The following is a 16,110-nucleotide window of genomic DNA, read 5'->3' on the forward strand; positions in this document are numbered from 1 at the left end:
GCTGCCAGCAGCAGGGCTGATGTTGGAAAATAGAGTTGGATATGCATTAATACTTGAACCTCTAAGTTATTTTGTTGCTTTCAGATGCAGTGGGGGATTCTCTGGACATGCCTTACAATTAAGACAGGTTGAGCCAGCTGCTTCAGTTAGCAAACCTGCATGGATGGCAACTATTTCATTATGCCTAAGCATGCAGCTTTTGAAGACCAGCTTTTGCTTGTCCTGGCCCTGTGTGTGCAACATGAAGGGTTCCTCAGAGTGATGCACGGCGAAATTGTAAGACCACCTACTGTCCTAGGCTGCTTCTACATCTACCTCTCTCTATGTTGCTTTGAGGCTCCCCAGCAGGAAGTTTGTGGGGAATTGGAGAGATCGTGGCAGATCACTTTGGTGCCAGGGCTAGCAAAGGAAGTAGGAAAATCCCAAGGGCCAGGAAGTAGAATGGGGCAGGAGTTCCTATCAGAAGAATGATATCTGCCGTATAGTTCTAGAGTAAACATGGAAAATCTGTCTTTGCAGCTTTTCTTCTGAAGTAGGTGGTGAGCCAATGGTTAATCATCCCAGCTTCCCAGAACCCATGCAAGTCCCACAGAATTGGGGAGAAAGGAACATGTATTATTCTCCCCTCCAGGCACCCTTGGCATTTACAAGAGGCCTTAATATTTTTTCTTCTCTGAGCGCTCCTGAAATGTGGAGTTTAGTCTTTTAAAGACATTTTTAATCTTGTATTCTGTATCAGTGCATGCAACAGGAATATTTTTTTTAAAAAGTAGCAAATATAAAGATAGAAAAGTTCCAAGCTCATTTATATATTTATTTATCAAATTTAGCAACTGCACAGCTTTCTCACAGAGGAACATTGGGCAATGTATGAATAAAATATTGAAACATGAAAACTATATATAAAATTTAAAAAGAGGCAAAGATGGTTAAAATTCAACATTAAAATTAAGTAATTTTAAAAAGACGAAGGGAGGGCTTAACCGGTCCCAGCAAAACAGCAGAGCCATGTTTTTAAACTTTTCCGAAAGACAAGGAGGGTGGGGGCCTGCCCTATTTCTTCGGGGAAATGTTCCAAAGGGTGGGGGCAATGGCAGGCTTATACTCTAATTAGAAACAGCTCTGTAATTGAATCAGCATTTGTCTTTTAGATATTTTTACATTATGCTTTGAAGACCATACAATTTTTCAGGCACACATTTCCTTCATTTAAAACAGAATAATCCACTGCAATAACTGAACACTGTTCTCTTCCATAATACTGAAGTAGGGAACAGGCTCTTGCCAAAAGATTATCTGAAGACAACTTATCTTTAAGATTTTAATTTCAGCCACCAGCAGTACATCTGAGTCATCTTCACTAAAGGTGAAAGGCTTTATGATTCATTGTCAGTTTCCAAGCATTTAATCCTTCGGTTCCCCTTAAGAAACTCCCCTGCCTTATTAGCCTTGTACATATACCTTTTGATTGCTATTTCTAGTAACCTTAATCCTTTCAGACCTTGTATGAGAGGAAACTTTTTTTGTCTTACCTAGTTAGGAGCTTGTTTGACTTAGGGCTTGTTTTGCTAACTGAGCAAAACAGGCTGGGTTTATGATATTATACTAGACACTATAGTAAATCCTGTGCATGTTTAACTTATGTCTGTACACATTTATCTAATCATAGGGATCATCTTATCCAAATTTGGATTGGCATGAAAGATCTCTCAGTGGGGCTGTTGTTGAGACTCTTCCTCTGGCTTTCTGATCCTCTTATATGAATTATTGGCTCAATAGCTTCTAGCTGATGAAGAAATATTAGGATATGTTCTTTCAAGCAGTAACCATGACATGTTTAATGGTCACAGCCCAGAAGCCTGTTCCATTTCCTTAGAGAAGCTCAAGTCTGAGATGAGGAAGCTAGTGGTCTTCCTCTCAATTCAACAGTGGACTCTCTGGAACAACTAGATTGACAGTCATTAATATGTCACCCAATATGAGTGTCTGAAGAGCAACAGTATGTGAAAGCTATTGACTTCATGCACATATCCTGTTTATGGGCTTCTAGAGGAATGTAGCTCCTAGGAGGAAAAGGGATATTGTTGATTGGGAATCTTACGGGTTCAGGCCAAAGATCTATAGCAAGAGTAGAGAACTTTTGTCTAGCCAGATATTGCTGAATTGTAACTTCTAGTTATCTCACCATTGGCCATGCTGGTTTTATGGTTTGGTGAGAACTAAAATTCAGCAACTAGAAGTTTTTCACTGTAGATCTAATCTGGGTCATGGTGTGCAATGCACGGCTTGTTGCACGCTCACCCAGATGTTCACACTGGGTTTGGCATTTTTGTCTACCTATCAAGTCCTCTCCAAAACCAGGGATAGGCAGATGTGGATGTTTGATGGTATTACAGTTTTTGTTGCAGAATGCAAGCTGTTCTGAGTAAAGCTGCCTTTTGCAATTGACTAGTGTGCAATGTATTGCTACCATTATTTACATTTCTGTCATGCTGTTCCAGTAGTTGAACAAGGTGGCTTCCATGAGGATCTCTCTGCACTTTATTCCCACAAAAACAACCCCATGAATTAGAGTTGGGCTGAGAGAGAATGACTGGCCCAAAGTTACATAGTGAGTTCCATGATTAAGGAAGACTTGAACCTCGTATGGTCCTAATCCAACATCTTAAACACTGGTCTAGCCCAGGGCTTGGCAGGGGAGAGTTCATTACATTTAAATTAAGAGAGCGTAATTAGCCCAGTCACCAAGTGTGAGTTTTCATGGCTGAGAGAAGACTTGAACCTGGCTCCCTTGAGTAGTCATCATCTAACATCTTATCTATTGTGTCATAATATCTCTATGTTTGTATGTTGTGGGTGAAAGAGTTCCTGAGGCTACAAGCTGGGATGCAGAAGACAGATGCATGTTGCTTATAAAAACAGAGGAAACCAAATTTGGTGGATTGTTATATAGGGATTATGAAATAGACTAACCACTGACTAAAAGTATTGATATTAGGTTTATTTATGTTCTTTCCATTGGAAATTTTGTTACAGAGAATTCTTACCAGGGCATGCTTGCAAAGCATCTGGGAGACATTATGAAATAAGAGCAGATCCAAGAGAAAATCATCTGCATGTTCCAGTGTTGCAAAGAAAATGAAAAAGTACATATTTGCTTTATCTCAAATACTAGGCAGAAAAATACTGGCCCAGCAGCATCTGTGGAGGGGCAATAGGGTTAGACTAAGTCAATGTTTCTCAACCTTAGCAATTTTAAGATGTGTGGACTTCAACTCCCAGAATTCCCCGGGAATTCTGGGAGTTGAAGTCCATACATCTTGAAATTGCTGAGATTGAGGAACACTGTTCTAAGGAAAGTGTTTAGAATCTTTTTCTAAATATGTTGTGATATCACAGACATGCTCCAAAGAGGCGGAGTTTGTACCACAACAGTGTTTTCATACTTCTGATAGAAGCAGGGAAACAATAGGATCCTGTGGATGCTTCAACATTTGACCAGTTCTTAATATGCACTAATGTGAAGACAGTCAGCTCCAGAGCAGGAGTGGTGTAGAATAGGTGACCTTAGGGACTTCTACCTGCTTTGGTGACCAGGAGGTGACTTTCACCCCATCTGTAAGTGCTGGGTGTTAGAATTAGAGGTGGTTTTCTCAATATTGTACTTGTATTTGTTAGACTTATATCCAGTGGTGGGATTCAGCCAGTTTGCACCAGTTTGGCAGAACCAGTAGCTAATTTTTTGTTGGCCAGGTCCAGAATAGACTTCTGGAAGTGGCATCCACACAGAGAACCGGTTGTTCACATATATTGAATCCCACCACTCCTTATATCCCAGGTTTTGATCAAGAGTTCAAGGTGACAGATATTGGTCTCACGTCTCCCATTTTTCCTCGCAAAAACTGCATTAGAAAAGCATCGGTAACACAGATGTGAATTAACACATTAGTGCAGTGCTAGATATCTTCTTTGTCAACAAAAGTGCGTATAGTCAAGGCTATGGTCTTCCCAGTTGCAATGTATGGCAGTGAAAGCTGGACCATAAGAAAGGCTGAGCGCCAAAGAATTGAAGCCTTTGAACTATGGTGCTGGAGAAGACTCCTGCGAGTCCCTTGGACTGCAAGGCGATCAAACCGGTCAGTCCTAGAGGAGATCAACCCTGACTGCTCTTTAGAAGGCCAGATCCTGAAGCTAAAACTCAAATACTTTGGCCATCTAATGAGAAGGAAGGACTCACTGGAGAAGAGCCTAATGCTGGGAAAGATTGAGGGCAATAGAAGAAGGGGACGACAGAGAATGAGGTGGCTGGATGGAGTCACTGAAGCAGTAGGCGTGAGCTTAAATGGACTCCAGAAGATGGTAGAGGACAGGAAGGCCTGGAGGAACATTGTCCATAGGGTCGCGATGGGTCGGACACGACTTCGCAACTAACAACAACAACAGATATCTTCTTTCTCCAATGCCAGTTTTCAGCACTTTGAAAATGACTATGTATTTCTTTGCTTTCTTCTGCATTTGCAGGAGTAGCTGACTCTTGATTTCATGGCCACTTCTTACACTTCTAAGTACTACTGTCTCTTCCTTCAACGTTCCTTCTTACCTTTATTATATTCTTCTTTAATGCTATATAAAGTAGGCTGCTGCTATCTTTCATGTAGTCCTTTTTGCTTCTGAGTTAGCCATTGAAGGGCCAGAAAGTACCCAGTGGGATTTATATTAGACATTAAATCATGGCCTGTTCCTGAAGAACAGTTCAAACTGCCTGCAGAAATTTTAATTTACTATCTGCAGTTTAAATCATAGGGGTTGCGAAAGATAAGATGTTTTCATTAAGAAAAGAACAGGCCATAATCATTAATTATTATTGGTTCTTTGGTGCAATTCAGCTGATATTCAATATGATAACATTGATTTACTGTTATTAATCTGGTTGTACACAATAGAATTTATAGTATATCATAAAACCCCTCCTCAGCTACAGTAACCAATTCATTGCATAAATGTGAATCTAAGATCTGTAGCTGTAGAAATACTCAGAATTGTAGCAAATGCAGAGTTTGAGCTCATACAGCAGAGCCCCATGACTCTTTTCAAGACTGGAACACAGGAGAATGTGAGTTCTAGTCACGCTTTAGGCATGAAGTCAGCTGGGAAATGTCGGGCCAGTCCCTTGCTCTCAACCGTAGGAAGGAGGCAATGACAAACTACTACTGAAAATCTTGCCAAAAAAGCCTTCAGGGACTCACCCATGCAGTTCCAGAAGTCAAGACTGACTCAAATGCAACAACAACAAAAACTGATTAGCAGAGAACTCATCATTTGTATCCCACTCCTCATTTAGGAAGCTTCCATGCACGGGCTTATCGTATTTTGTTTTGCAGCAAACATAAGATAGAGAGAACAAACTTATTAAATATGCATTTTCTTACATCTCATAAAATATATATTAATATGTTCATTACCATTATCCAGATACTAAAATATTGGAGATTTGCTACATTCCAGGAAAGTTGTATGTAAGTAAAATGTACTTTGCCAGACAAATAATTACAGCTGTAGACATACTAAAATGCTATCAATAATTACAATAGTTAGTACTTTGCGAAAAAGTATGATCTTGATTTTAATGTGATTCAGAGGAATTCTTGGAATTTTTAAAAAAAATCAAAATGGGCATTACACAGCGAAGAGAAAAAGGCCAATTTGTAGCCAATAGGTGAAAATTGACAAACATGTTTAAGAGAAAATAGGTTGTAAATGACAAAGCAAAGCTTTTAACAGTCAGAAGGTCCAATTAAATTAATGGGAAGAACCTTAACTGGATTCTCTAGATATATTTCCTTGGACCATCAATTTACTGGGCCATAAACTAGTCAAAGCCAGTTCTAAAAGGGTGCAGATATACTGTATATGAATAAAGTTAAATTGAGTGATTGGGTATTCTCTCCCTTTCAGGGTTTTATTACCTGCTGTCCGTTTTTTATTTAGGACTGTGGCCCTATAATTCTACTATTTAAGAGACATGGAGTTAACACATTTACAATACTGTCAGCTGGAGAATCTGCTACTATTCTGTAGAACTGATAGAGCATCGGCATATCATTGCTATGTCCAGCTCCTTAAGGAGAAATAGAAGGGCAACATATGATGTTTATCAAAGACTTATGGGAACAGGATGTGCCTGCATCAGGCTAAAATGACAGTAAGTCCTATTTTGATCCCATTAATTTTTAGTTATCTAATTTCATCTGCAATATAATAACTTGGGAACTTTACCAATTTTTCCATGCCTTGTTTTTTATTGACTGCTGCAGGCTTAAACAGGAAAGCATAACTCAACAGCAGTAGGAGTAGAGTAGAGTAGAGTAGAGTAGAGTAGAGTAGAATAGAATAGAATAGAATAGAATAGAATAGAATAGAATAGAATAGAATAGAATAGAATAGAATAGAATAGAATAGAATAGAATAGAATAGAATAGAATAGAATAGAATAGAATAGAATAGAATAGAAGCTGGAAGGGACCTTGGAGGTCTTCTAGCCCAGCCCTCTGCTCGAGCAGGAGTACCTATACTATCTCTGGCAGGTGATTGTCTAGTCTCTTCTTAAAAATCTCCAGTGATGGAGCACCCACGATTTCTGAAGGCAAGCTGTTCCACTGGTTAATTGTCCTCACTGTTAGGAAGTTTCTCCTTAATTCCAGGTTGCTTCTCTCTGTGGTCAGTTTCCAGCCATTGTTTCTTGTCTTGCCCTCTGGTGCTTTGTAGAATAGCTTGACGCCCTAAAGACAACTTAAGATTGCTTCTCTCTCATGGGCTCAGGGGAAAGTGAAAGCAATATCATAGGAGCATAGCAGAAAAAAACATGTTGCCAAGGCTTATTGTACCGAGCGAAACTAGGGAAATACTCTGCACTGAGCAGTAGAAACATGATCAATATTCTTTTGTTGGCTTGGGTGTAGATGATTTTGCCCACAAAAGCAAGTGGCAAGACTTGATTTTAACCTCAAAAAGCACTGGTACCTGGTAGTATCATTCAACTTTTATCTGTCCAGATTGTCATATTATGTTTGGTGAACTAAAAATTCATGATAGGATCTCTTGCTGTCATTTTTACAGTTTAAAATAGTAGCAGGTTCAGGAAAGTAGTGCTAGAAGTAGGGCATTTTATTTTGTCACCCGCACCATACCATTGATTCAAACTGTTTCCTGAAAAAGCTGCTACCAGTACCAGCTTAGGAGGTACAAACAGTGGTGGGATTCAGTCAGTTCACACCAGTTTGGCAGAACCAGTAGCTAATTTTTTGTTGTCCAGGCCCAGAATGGACGTCCAAAAGCGTCATCCACACAGAGAACCGGTTGTTCACATATTTGAATCCCACCACTGGGTACAAACCTTTTCCTCAACAGAAGATTCTTCTTTTTTCAGGGAATGTCAATTATTTCAAGTGGGACAATCCATATGACAAGTGGTGGATGGAGATTTTATTTTTTTTATTGAAAGATGTGGGTCTTTTAACTATGGGAAGTCTGTTTTAGTACCTAATTTGTGTTTGCCATCTGAAAATAGTGAAAAGGTTAACATGGGGTGCAAAATGATTTGAAAGTCTCCTTGAAAACTTGAGGCTGTAGGATGCCAACCCTTATATATGTCCTAATCACAAAAAAGGGGGGGAAGGGCAGAGAAAGACCAGACAGTTTCCTATATTATACTGTCTGGGTTCAGAGGAGTTGGTCAGCTTGTTCAGGAAAATTTATTTATTTTTTTTATTTTAATTCCATTTATATCCCGCCCTTCTCCGAAGACTCAGGGCGGCTTACAAGCTTAGCATTAAATGATTAAGGAAAAACAATGGATGCCACTGCTCCAAGCTAATCTAGATCTCTTTCAACTGTTCTTACCTCCTAAACAAGAATCTTTGGTTCTTCTGCGTTAGATGTCACCTGGCCCAAATCCCGTGTACCTTTTGAGCTGAGAGGATCACCAGGAAGGTGGGGTTTTGGGAACCATGGACACAGTCAGTGTTGCATTTTGCATTTACGTGCCTGGCACTGAAAGATCTATTGTAGGTAAATGCTGTGGAAGGAGTTGTTGATAATGAAGTCAGAGCCCGTAAAACATGGTTTTATAGGGAAGTAAAATGAAAGTCCCACATTGTTCCTGTGTACGACAATGTGTAAATTACCATTCCGATGACCTTCATCCAACAGAGAAATGACAGGGCGTGGGAGAAGAGAAGAGAGGAAGAGAAAGAGTAGTTGGAAGGACAGGACAGCAGTTCCAGATGGAAGATGGAAATTGTATTCTGCCTTTCAGAAGTGATCCTTGCAGCTTCTGCTACCAATAAAGTAATCTTAATAATGACACCTCAGGTACCACACTGCACTGGGGAAAGCTGAGTGTAGATAGCAGGCCCTTCGCTATGCTTTTTCACCTGTCCTGGAGCAGAAATCAGCAACAAGCTGGTGACGAAGCCTGTCATAAACAATCGTCAACAGGGAATAGAGAGGAAGAAAAGCAAAGCAGAAAGAAATAAGAGGCTGAGCGCAGCAGTGTTCACTAGTGGGTGAGATGATTAACGATTAACCCCCCTTGCCTCCTGCCTCCACCCATTTGGGTAGTATAGGCCTTGAAGTGCAGCAGATTCTTTCAGAGAAATATCTGAAATAAAGGCCAACAGATAGGGGACGCCGGCAAAATCAGTTGGAGAGTTGAGGGGGCCAATAACCTCTGGCTGTGGAATCACTGCAATCTGGCCCGTGTTTGCAGATGATAATGCGCCTTTCCAAAGCCCTGATAGACATGGAGATGGCAGATTACAGTGCAGCTTTAGATCCCGCATATACGACATTGGAGTTTGAGAACATGCAAGTCTTGGCAATGGGCAGTGGTAAGTCCATTTCAGAATGTTGTTTTTCTCTATCAAAGTTGGGGTCGGGGCAGGAAAGATTCAGAACTCAATTTATTTTTTACAGCAGCCAGATAATGTGGAGCAAACATGATTACAGTATGCTTAGTTCCATCCGCCACCTATGTAAAAGCCTGGCGGTGGAGGAGGTTTTGGTCCTCCAGGCACAAATATTTTCCCCAAAAGATTTTGTCTGGGACTCTACTTGGTTTAATCAGCTGACATTTCACAGGACGGTTGCAGTATAGGAATCAAAGCCCTATTATTGTTTTCTCTTGCACTACACACAAATTTGGCTGTGGAAAACATAGGAAGAAGCCCCAGAAAGAAGCAGAGTTGGGAAGTATAGAAGGAAAATAATTGAAATCGAGTGGTTGTTCCCATAGGAGTAGGTTTTAAAAGAAGGAATGCAACACCTAACTTTTTATTGTTCAAAAAGTAGTTGGAGTTCAAGGGCCTATCAGGAAATGAAATTATTTTTTGGTAGAGTTATACCAATGAAAACTCTTCATATTGTCTGTGCAATAATAATCTGCAATTAGAGTGAAGCATAATACTATGTGTTCGTATTTGTGAATAAGACTCCATAAATATAATTGATTCTAAATTATGTTTAGAATTATAATTGATATAATTCTAAATGTGTACACGATCCCACACAGGTTTGGAATTGTGGTGAAATATGATTATGATTATTGCCTTTATTACTATTATCATTTCATGCAGTAATGTAGCTGAATGATTTACAAAATATTTTCTATTGTCTTCGTATGACACTTTCACACTCCATGTAGAATTTTACAGGAAGTTATCATTACTACTTCTATTATGATTATAAGCTCAGTTTTCTCATATTATGCATTTTTTGCTTAAAAACTGTGATCTTTCCCTTGATCCTTTTCTTTATTTTAATTGGCATAACACTGTGTACCTTATTGCCTCAATGAGTCTGATAGCTTCAGTGGCATTCATTGAAATTCAGAACTTTCTAATATTTGGAAAACAGCATGCTATGAAATACAAAATGGGCTAGTTTATGATAATTTTTTTCTTGTTTTTAGAGAGATGTATTCTACGTTTTCTGGAAATTGTACCTGATTTCCTTACTGTCATACAACGTTTTAGGACATCTTAAATAGAAATACAGTTGTATGGCTGAACATAAATATGTAACTAGGGAAGATGTTCTAGGGAGAACCACAAAGGCATCCCCAGCTTCCTCTCAAAACTACAATTTCCAGTCTTCTTTGGAGAGTATTTATGGAAGGTTTAGTGATAATTGTCTCAATCTTTTATTTGGAATATTACTGCCAATTTTTCATTCTTACATTTTTGAAATATCTAACGCTAAGTATTAACATTATAAGCTAATGTTTAAAAGCTAATAATTAAGATAGGTGACTAAAATGAAAGCTATGTTTCTGAAAGGTTGTTTGTAGAACATAGCTCTCCAAACTACTAAAAATTAATAATGAATGAGTATTCAGCATGTTCAATTTTTTCTCCCTTTACTCATGGTCAGATTTTTACAACTTTTTGCATAGTAGCTTGAATACAGTATCCAGGGTCACCACAACGTGTGCATTGACATTTGGGTGTGGCTGTTGCTGACACCTGCTGGAAAATGACTGAAGTGGGGAAGAGTCCTCTCTACATAAATATATCTTGGGTACACAGGGAGGCACATGCACCTTGTTCTTCATTTTGTAAAACTTTACCAAACTATTAAAGGCTATTAACTGTACAATCCTATTACAATCTGAATATGTGTAACTGCTAAAAAGATAAATGCAATTATAGATGCATATAATTATTATAAGGGACGCAGTGGCTCAGTGGGTTAGGACGCTGAGCTTGTCGATCAGAAGGTCGGCAGTTTGACCGGTCGAATCCTGAGTGCCACGTAACAGAGTGAGCGCCTGTTACTCGTCCCAGCTTCTGCCAACCTAGCAGTTTGAAAGCACGTAAAAATGCAAGTAGAAAAATAGGGACCACCACGGTGGGAAGGTAACAGTGTTCCGTGCGCCTTTGGCATCTAGTCATGCTGGCCACATGACCACGGAGACGTCCTCGGACAAGCGCTGGCTCTTTGGCTTTGAAACGGAGATGAGCACCGGCCCCTAGAGTCGGAAACGACTAGCACGCATGTGCGGGGGAACCTTTACCTTTACCTTATAATTATAAAGTATACATGCATCCATCCAATCAATCAGAATACAGCTGGAAGGGACTTTGGAGGTCTTCTAGTCCAACCCCCTGCTCAAGCAGGAGACCCTACAGTATACCACTCCAGACAAGTGAGTGTCCAGTCACTTCTTAAAAACCTCCAGTGATGATACACCTGCAACTTCTGGGGGCAAGCTGTTCCACTGGTTATTTGTCCTCACTGTTAGGAGGTTTCTCCTTAGTTCCAGGTTGCTTCTCTGCTTGATTAGTTTCCATCCATTGTTTCTTGTCCTGCCGACAGGTGCTTTGGTAAATAAGTTGACCCCTTCTTTTTTGTTGCAGCCCCTCAAATACTGGAATACTGCTATCATGTCACCCCTTGTCCTTCTTTTCTCTAGAGTAGCCAAACCCAAATCCTGCAACCGTGCCTCATATGTTCTAGTCTCCAGACCTTTAATCATCTTAGTTTCCATTGAAACTAATCCATTGAAATGTAACTTTCAAGTCAAAGGAAACAATAATTCTTCTATTGTCTACATTGGTCAGATTCCCCTCTGTTCATTTGTGATTACTGTGTTTTAAGGAAGATTCATAGAAACTGCAAAAAGCAAAGTAAAAAGCAGATGGAGATGATCAAATAAAATGAATTCTTATGAGAATGGGCTTAGGAAAATGGGTATCTTTAATCTTGAAAATACAAAGGGGGAGGAGTTGGGATATAATACAAGTAGTCCTCGACTTACAACCACAATTGAGCCCAAAATTTATGTTGCCAAGTGAGACATTTGTTAAGTGAGTTTTGCCTCATTTTACGACTTTTCTTGCCGCAGTTGTTAAGTGAATCACTGCAATTGTTAAGTTAGTAACATGTTTGTTAAGTGAATCTGGTTCCGCACTGTCTTTGCTTGTCAGGAGTTTGCAAAAGGTGATCACATGACCCTAGGACACTGTAGCCATCATGAGCCGGTTGCTATGTGTCTGAAGTTTGATCATGTGACCATGGGGATGCTGCAATGATCGTAAGTGTGAAAAACGGTCATGATGTAACTTCAAATGATGTAACTTCAAACAGTCACTAAATGACCCGTTGAAAACCAAGGACTACTTGGAATGCTTTCCAAGTTCTTGAAGAAATATCATATCAACATTCCTGACTTTTGTCATCTAGGAGTCTGGGACAAAGAATAACAGTCTTAAATTACAGAACGGTACATTCCAGTTGAATGTGAAGAGAAACTTCATCAGGGTAAAAGAGTTCAACTATGCAGCCAATCACCAAGGCCACTGTAAGAATTTGCCAGTTGGTTAATGCTTGCAGATAAATGCATAAATACGACAACAACTTTCCCAAGAACTGATCACAAAGCACTGATCTCACCAGGGAGAATGTGCAAAATAACAATCTATTTGATTTATGGTATAATGAACTCTTTATCTTGTTTTCATTCCCTTTACAAGTATCATTTAATTACTTGGTACAATTTGTTGTACAGCATAGCTGCTTGGTTATATAATAAGTGACCAAAGAAATGCCAAGCTATTATCAGATCTTTATCATCTTTTTTTTTTCCACTGCCTTCTTCATTCTGTAGTTTCACATTTTCTATCAGAATTTCCTTTTTCTCTTGGAGATGTTTGCTGGACAATTAGGATCAGTTGGTACAAAGAAGGAATAATTACTTAACTCTTTAATTTTTTTATTGCGAAATATTGTGAAAAAGTATGCAGTAATCAAATGTGCACACTCATCATTGCTAGCAGCATCACCCATTAACCTACCTTGCTTGCTATTCCGGAAGAGCAGAAGGTAGTTTTTATGGATAGGATCCATACTACTGATAATAATAAAGTTGGAAGAGACCTTGGAGGCCTTCTAGTCCAATCCCCTGCTCAGGCAGGAAACCCTATACCATTTCAGACAAATGGTTATCCAGTCTCTTCTTTAAAACTTCCAGTGATGGAGCACCCACAACTTCTGGAGGTAGGTTGTTCCACTGATCAATTGTTCTAACTGTCAGGACATTTCTCCTTAGTTCCAGGTTGCTTCTCTCTTATTACTTTCCATCCATGGCTTCCATCCAATATGCGAGTAGAAAATACGTTTGCAGTGGAAAGGGAAGTTCTGAATTACAAACCCAACACATATAGAGAAATAGTCTTCTACGAAAATAGTCTTTAAGGAAATAGTCTTTAAGGAAAATACAAATAGGTCACTTAAGAAGATAATCTTTACTCCATTATATTTATTCGCTAATGTCAATGCTTTTTAAAGCTTTTCAAAACAACTTCTAAAAGTCTTGGATTAGCTAGCATCTTGGCCAGCAGAAACCCAAACACAGTTGAGAAAATCATGGGTGAGTTATTAAGATTGATATTGTTGATTATTTATGCCATCATTAATGTACATGAGGAAGGAGATTATTTGGATGTCTGGCAATCAGGTTTAGGATTCAGTAAAGAAATCAGTCATGCTTGTGGATGACCTTTTGAGATACTGGAATTGGAGGAGTGTAATCCTCCTGGTTCCCCTTGATCTCTTGGAGGCTTTCAATATCATTGACCCTGGTGTCTTTCAGGATCATCTTTGAAAGACTAGAGGGCAATGTTCTGTAATGTTGCTTCTCCTTCCTGAATGGTTGGTTAGTTTCAGAGCATTTGGAAGTGTTGCTGATAATGTTTGTGGTTACCCAGGCAGTGACGTTTGTATCTCCGTACACTTAGTTGGCCCTCCTGGTTTAGGAATCAACCTAGATTCTGTCCTTACTTTTCATGGGAACAGGCTAAACCCTGGAAGAGGAAGTCCCTGGTTAGGGCTTATCTATGTTACTAATTTCTCTCTCACCCCCTCTCCTCCACCCATACTATCAAAACAGAGTACTGACTCTCTTTGCAAGGCAGTTGGAACAATGTAAATGACCAAAGATCCACATACAAACACATACAAACACATATATACATATAAACATACACACACACACACACACACACATATATATACCGGTATATGTTTGTTAAGTATTTAGATTACCTTGCTAGGCCCCAAACATGGGACAAATCTTATTTCCTGTTTCAGCCTAACCCAAGGCCATCAACAGGCAGTAGTCACAACAGTATTTTAGTCATGTATTTTACATCTGAGACTATGTATTTATAAATGAGTTGGATGAGTACTCAAGGAATAACCACCCATAGCAGTAACAGTTGTAGAGAAGTTAAGTAAATTCCATCATCTTTTAGTGAAAACAGCATTTTTATTGGTTAATGTTACTCTATTTTATTGTATTAAAGTTCTCTTTCCTTTTTGTTTCTGTTTTTAACTGATATATTTATTGTTATCTTGTTGGGCATTCATTTTAATTGTACACTGCTTTCTGAGCACTGAGCAAAAGGATTATGCATAAATATAAGAGATTAGTCAACATTATTTACGATTGCATTGTTGACCTAGTTTGAATCTCAACATTGTCACTCTTTTGTTCCAGAATATTTTATATGCACCTGGGGACACATTTTTTTCTCCCCATTGGAAAGTGCCTCTCATACCTGTTTCCTAGCTTGCATTTCATACACACAGCAGACTGGAGAGTAGCCCCAAAATGGAGTTTTGATTACTTTCAAGATTGGCTGTATAGCACAGGATTTGCTTATCTGATGTCATGTTGAAAGGAAGGGCTTTGAAGCTTCTTTATTTTGATAATAGTTAACAAACTTCACAGGCTTACTGACTGGTGCCATGGTGAAAGGGAGGCTCCTTGTAATCACATTAAATTGGCAACTACCCCTACAAATCATCCCATAGCTTGTCAGAAAGAATGCTTCTGCAGGCCACCAAATGCACATCAATACAGGTGGACAAATTCCTACCACCTGTGGTTAAATAATGATTGGCTGAAGATGCTGTTTGTCGACTATAGACTTACAAAGTATGTGGACTCAAGGGTATATGCTGTCCCTAGGCCACATTGACTAATGGGGCAACCTCTCATTGATGTGAAGGTTTGCATTTTTAGAATGATTCAGAAGAAGGACTGATGCCCTGAGACTTAGTTTAAAGCAGGGGTCCCTAACCCCCGATCCATGGACTGGCACCAGGCTGCAGCATGCCAGAAACTGAGCTGCACAAACAAGCAAAGCTTCATCGGGGAAATGCAGGCAGCACACAAGAAACCTCCCACCACAGCACCAGTCCCTGAGGCCCAAAAGGTTGGGGTCGCTGATCTATAGCATATGTTTGCAAGCATATAGATAATACTGGTTTGAATCTATACAATGTTTGATTTTCAGATGGTGAATACAAAATGAGGAAAATGCAGGTTTGATTTAATATGTATTAGGACAGCGTGTGGAAAACTGAATGGATCAGACAGCTTCTTAAAGCTGCTGGTTTTATGTGAACTCGTGTACCCCTAGTGATTTCTTGACTTAGTGTGTGTTCATGATTGCTTCCTACATATCTTTTTAAACAGACACATCCCCGTCTGATGTTACAAATCTTAATGCTTCTAACAACATTGGAGCCAGTGTGTTATGTGCCATTTGTGGTGATCGTGCTACAGGGAAGCATTACGGAGCGTCCAGTTGTGATGGCTGCAAAGGGTTCTTCAGAAGAAGTGTCAGGAAGAACCATATGTATTCTTGCAGGTAAGGAAAGCAGAGTGAACAGAAAGTTTACTAAAATGATAAAATAAATTGTTAACATTTAAAGGGTAACAAGGCGCAGTTTTATGAGGTATTCTTTCTTGAATCAAGAACTATATCAAAGAGAAAGAATGAAAAGAAGTAAATACCGGTACATTTAGCTTGGAGAATAGAAGAAAAAGAAATTGAGAGCATGATGTCATCCTTCAAGAACATTAAGTGTGATCCTATAAAAAAAGACTAAAAGATTGTTTTCAGTTGTTTTAAATGGGTAAGTTTAGATCTACTGAGCTTCAGGAGAGTAGATAAGGAAAGATTTTATAAATGTCATAAAAACAGTTTTGAAAACAAAACCAATTAGCAACTAAGAAGTCCCTTGCTAGACTTTTTATAGAAAAGG

General features: G+C 39.2%; 1 protein-coding gene across 2 annotated transcripts in view; it reads left to right on the plus strand.

The window, feature by feature from the left end:
- HNF4A (hepatocyte nuclear factor 4 alpha) overlaps nt 1-16,110 on the plus strand; it is a gene marked incomplete at both ends in the record, with an annotated part of 68,395 nt that overhangs the window by 34,234 nt on the left and 18,051 nt on the right. Inside the window, 2 exons of one of the 2 annotated variants that reach the window (XM_081323351.1) lie at nt 8,768-8,888; nt 15,539-15,713. In XM_081323351.1, coding sequence (XP_081179477.1) covers nt 8,768-8,888; nt 15,539-15,713 — 296 coding nt within the window. Of the gene's footprint in view, nt 1-8,767; nt 8,889-15,538; nt 15,714-16,110 lie in introns of those variants that run through there. The other variant, XM_081323352.1, reaches the window with a different exon arrangement.

Source organism: Vipera berus (genome assembly GCF_964194415.1).
Source record: "Vipera berus genome assembly, chromosome: 3".
NCBI classification, from domain to species: Eukaryota; Metazoa; Chordata; class Lepidosauria; order Squamata; family Viperidae; genus Vipera; species Vipera berus.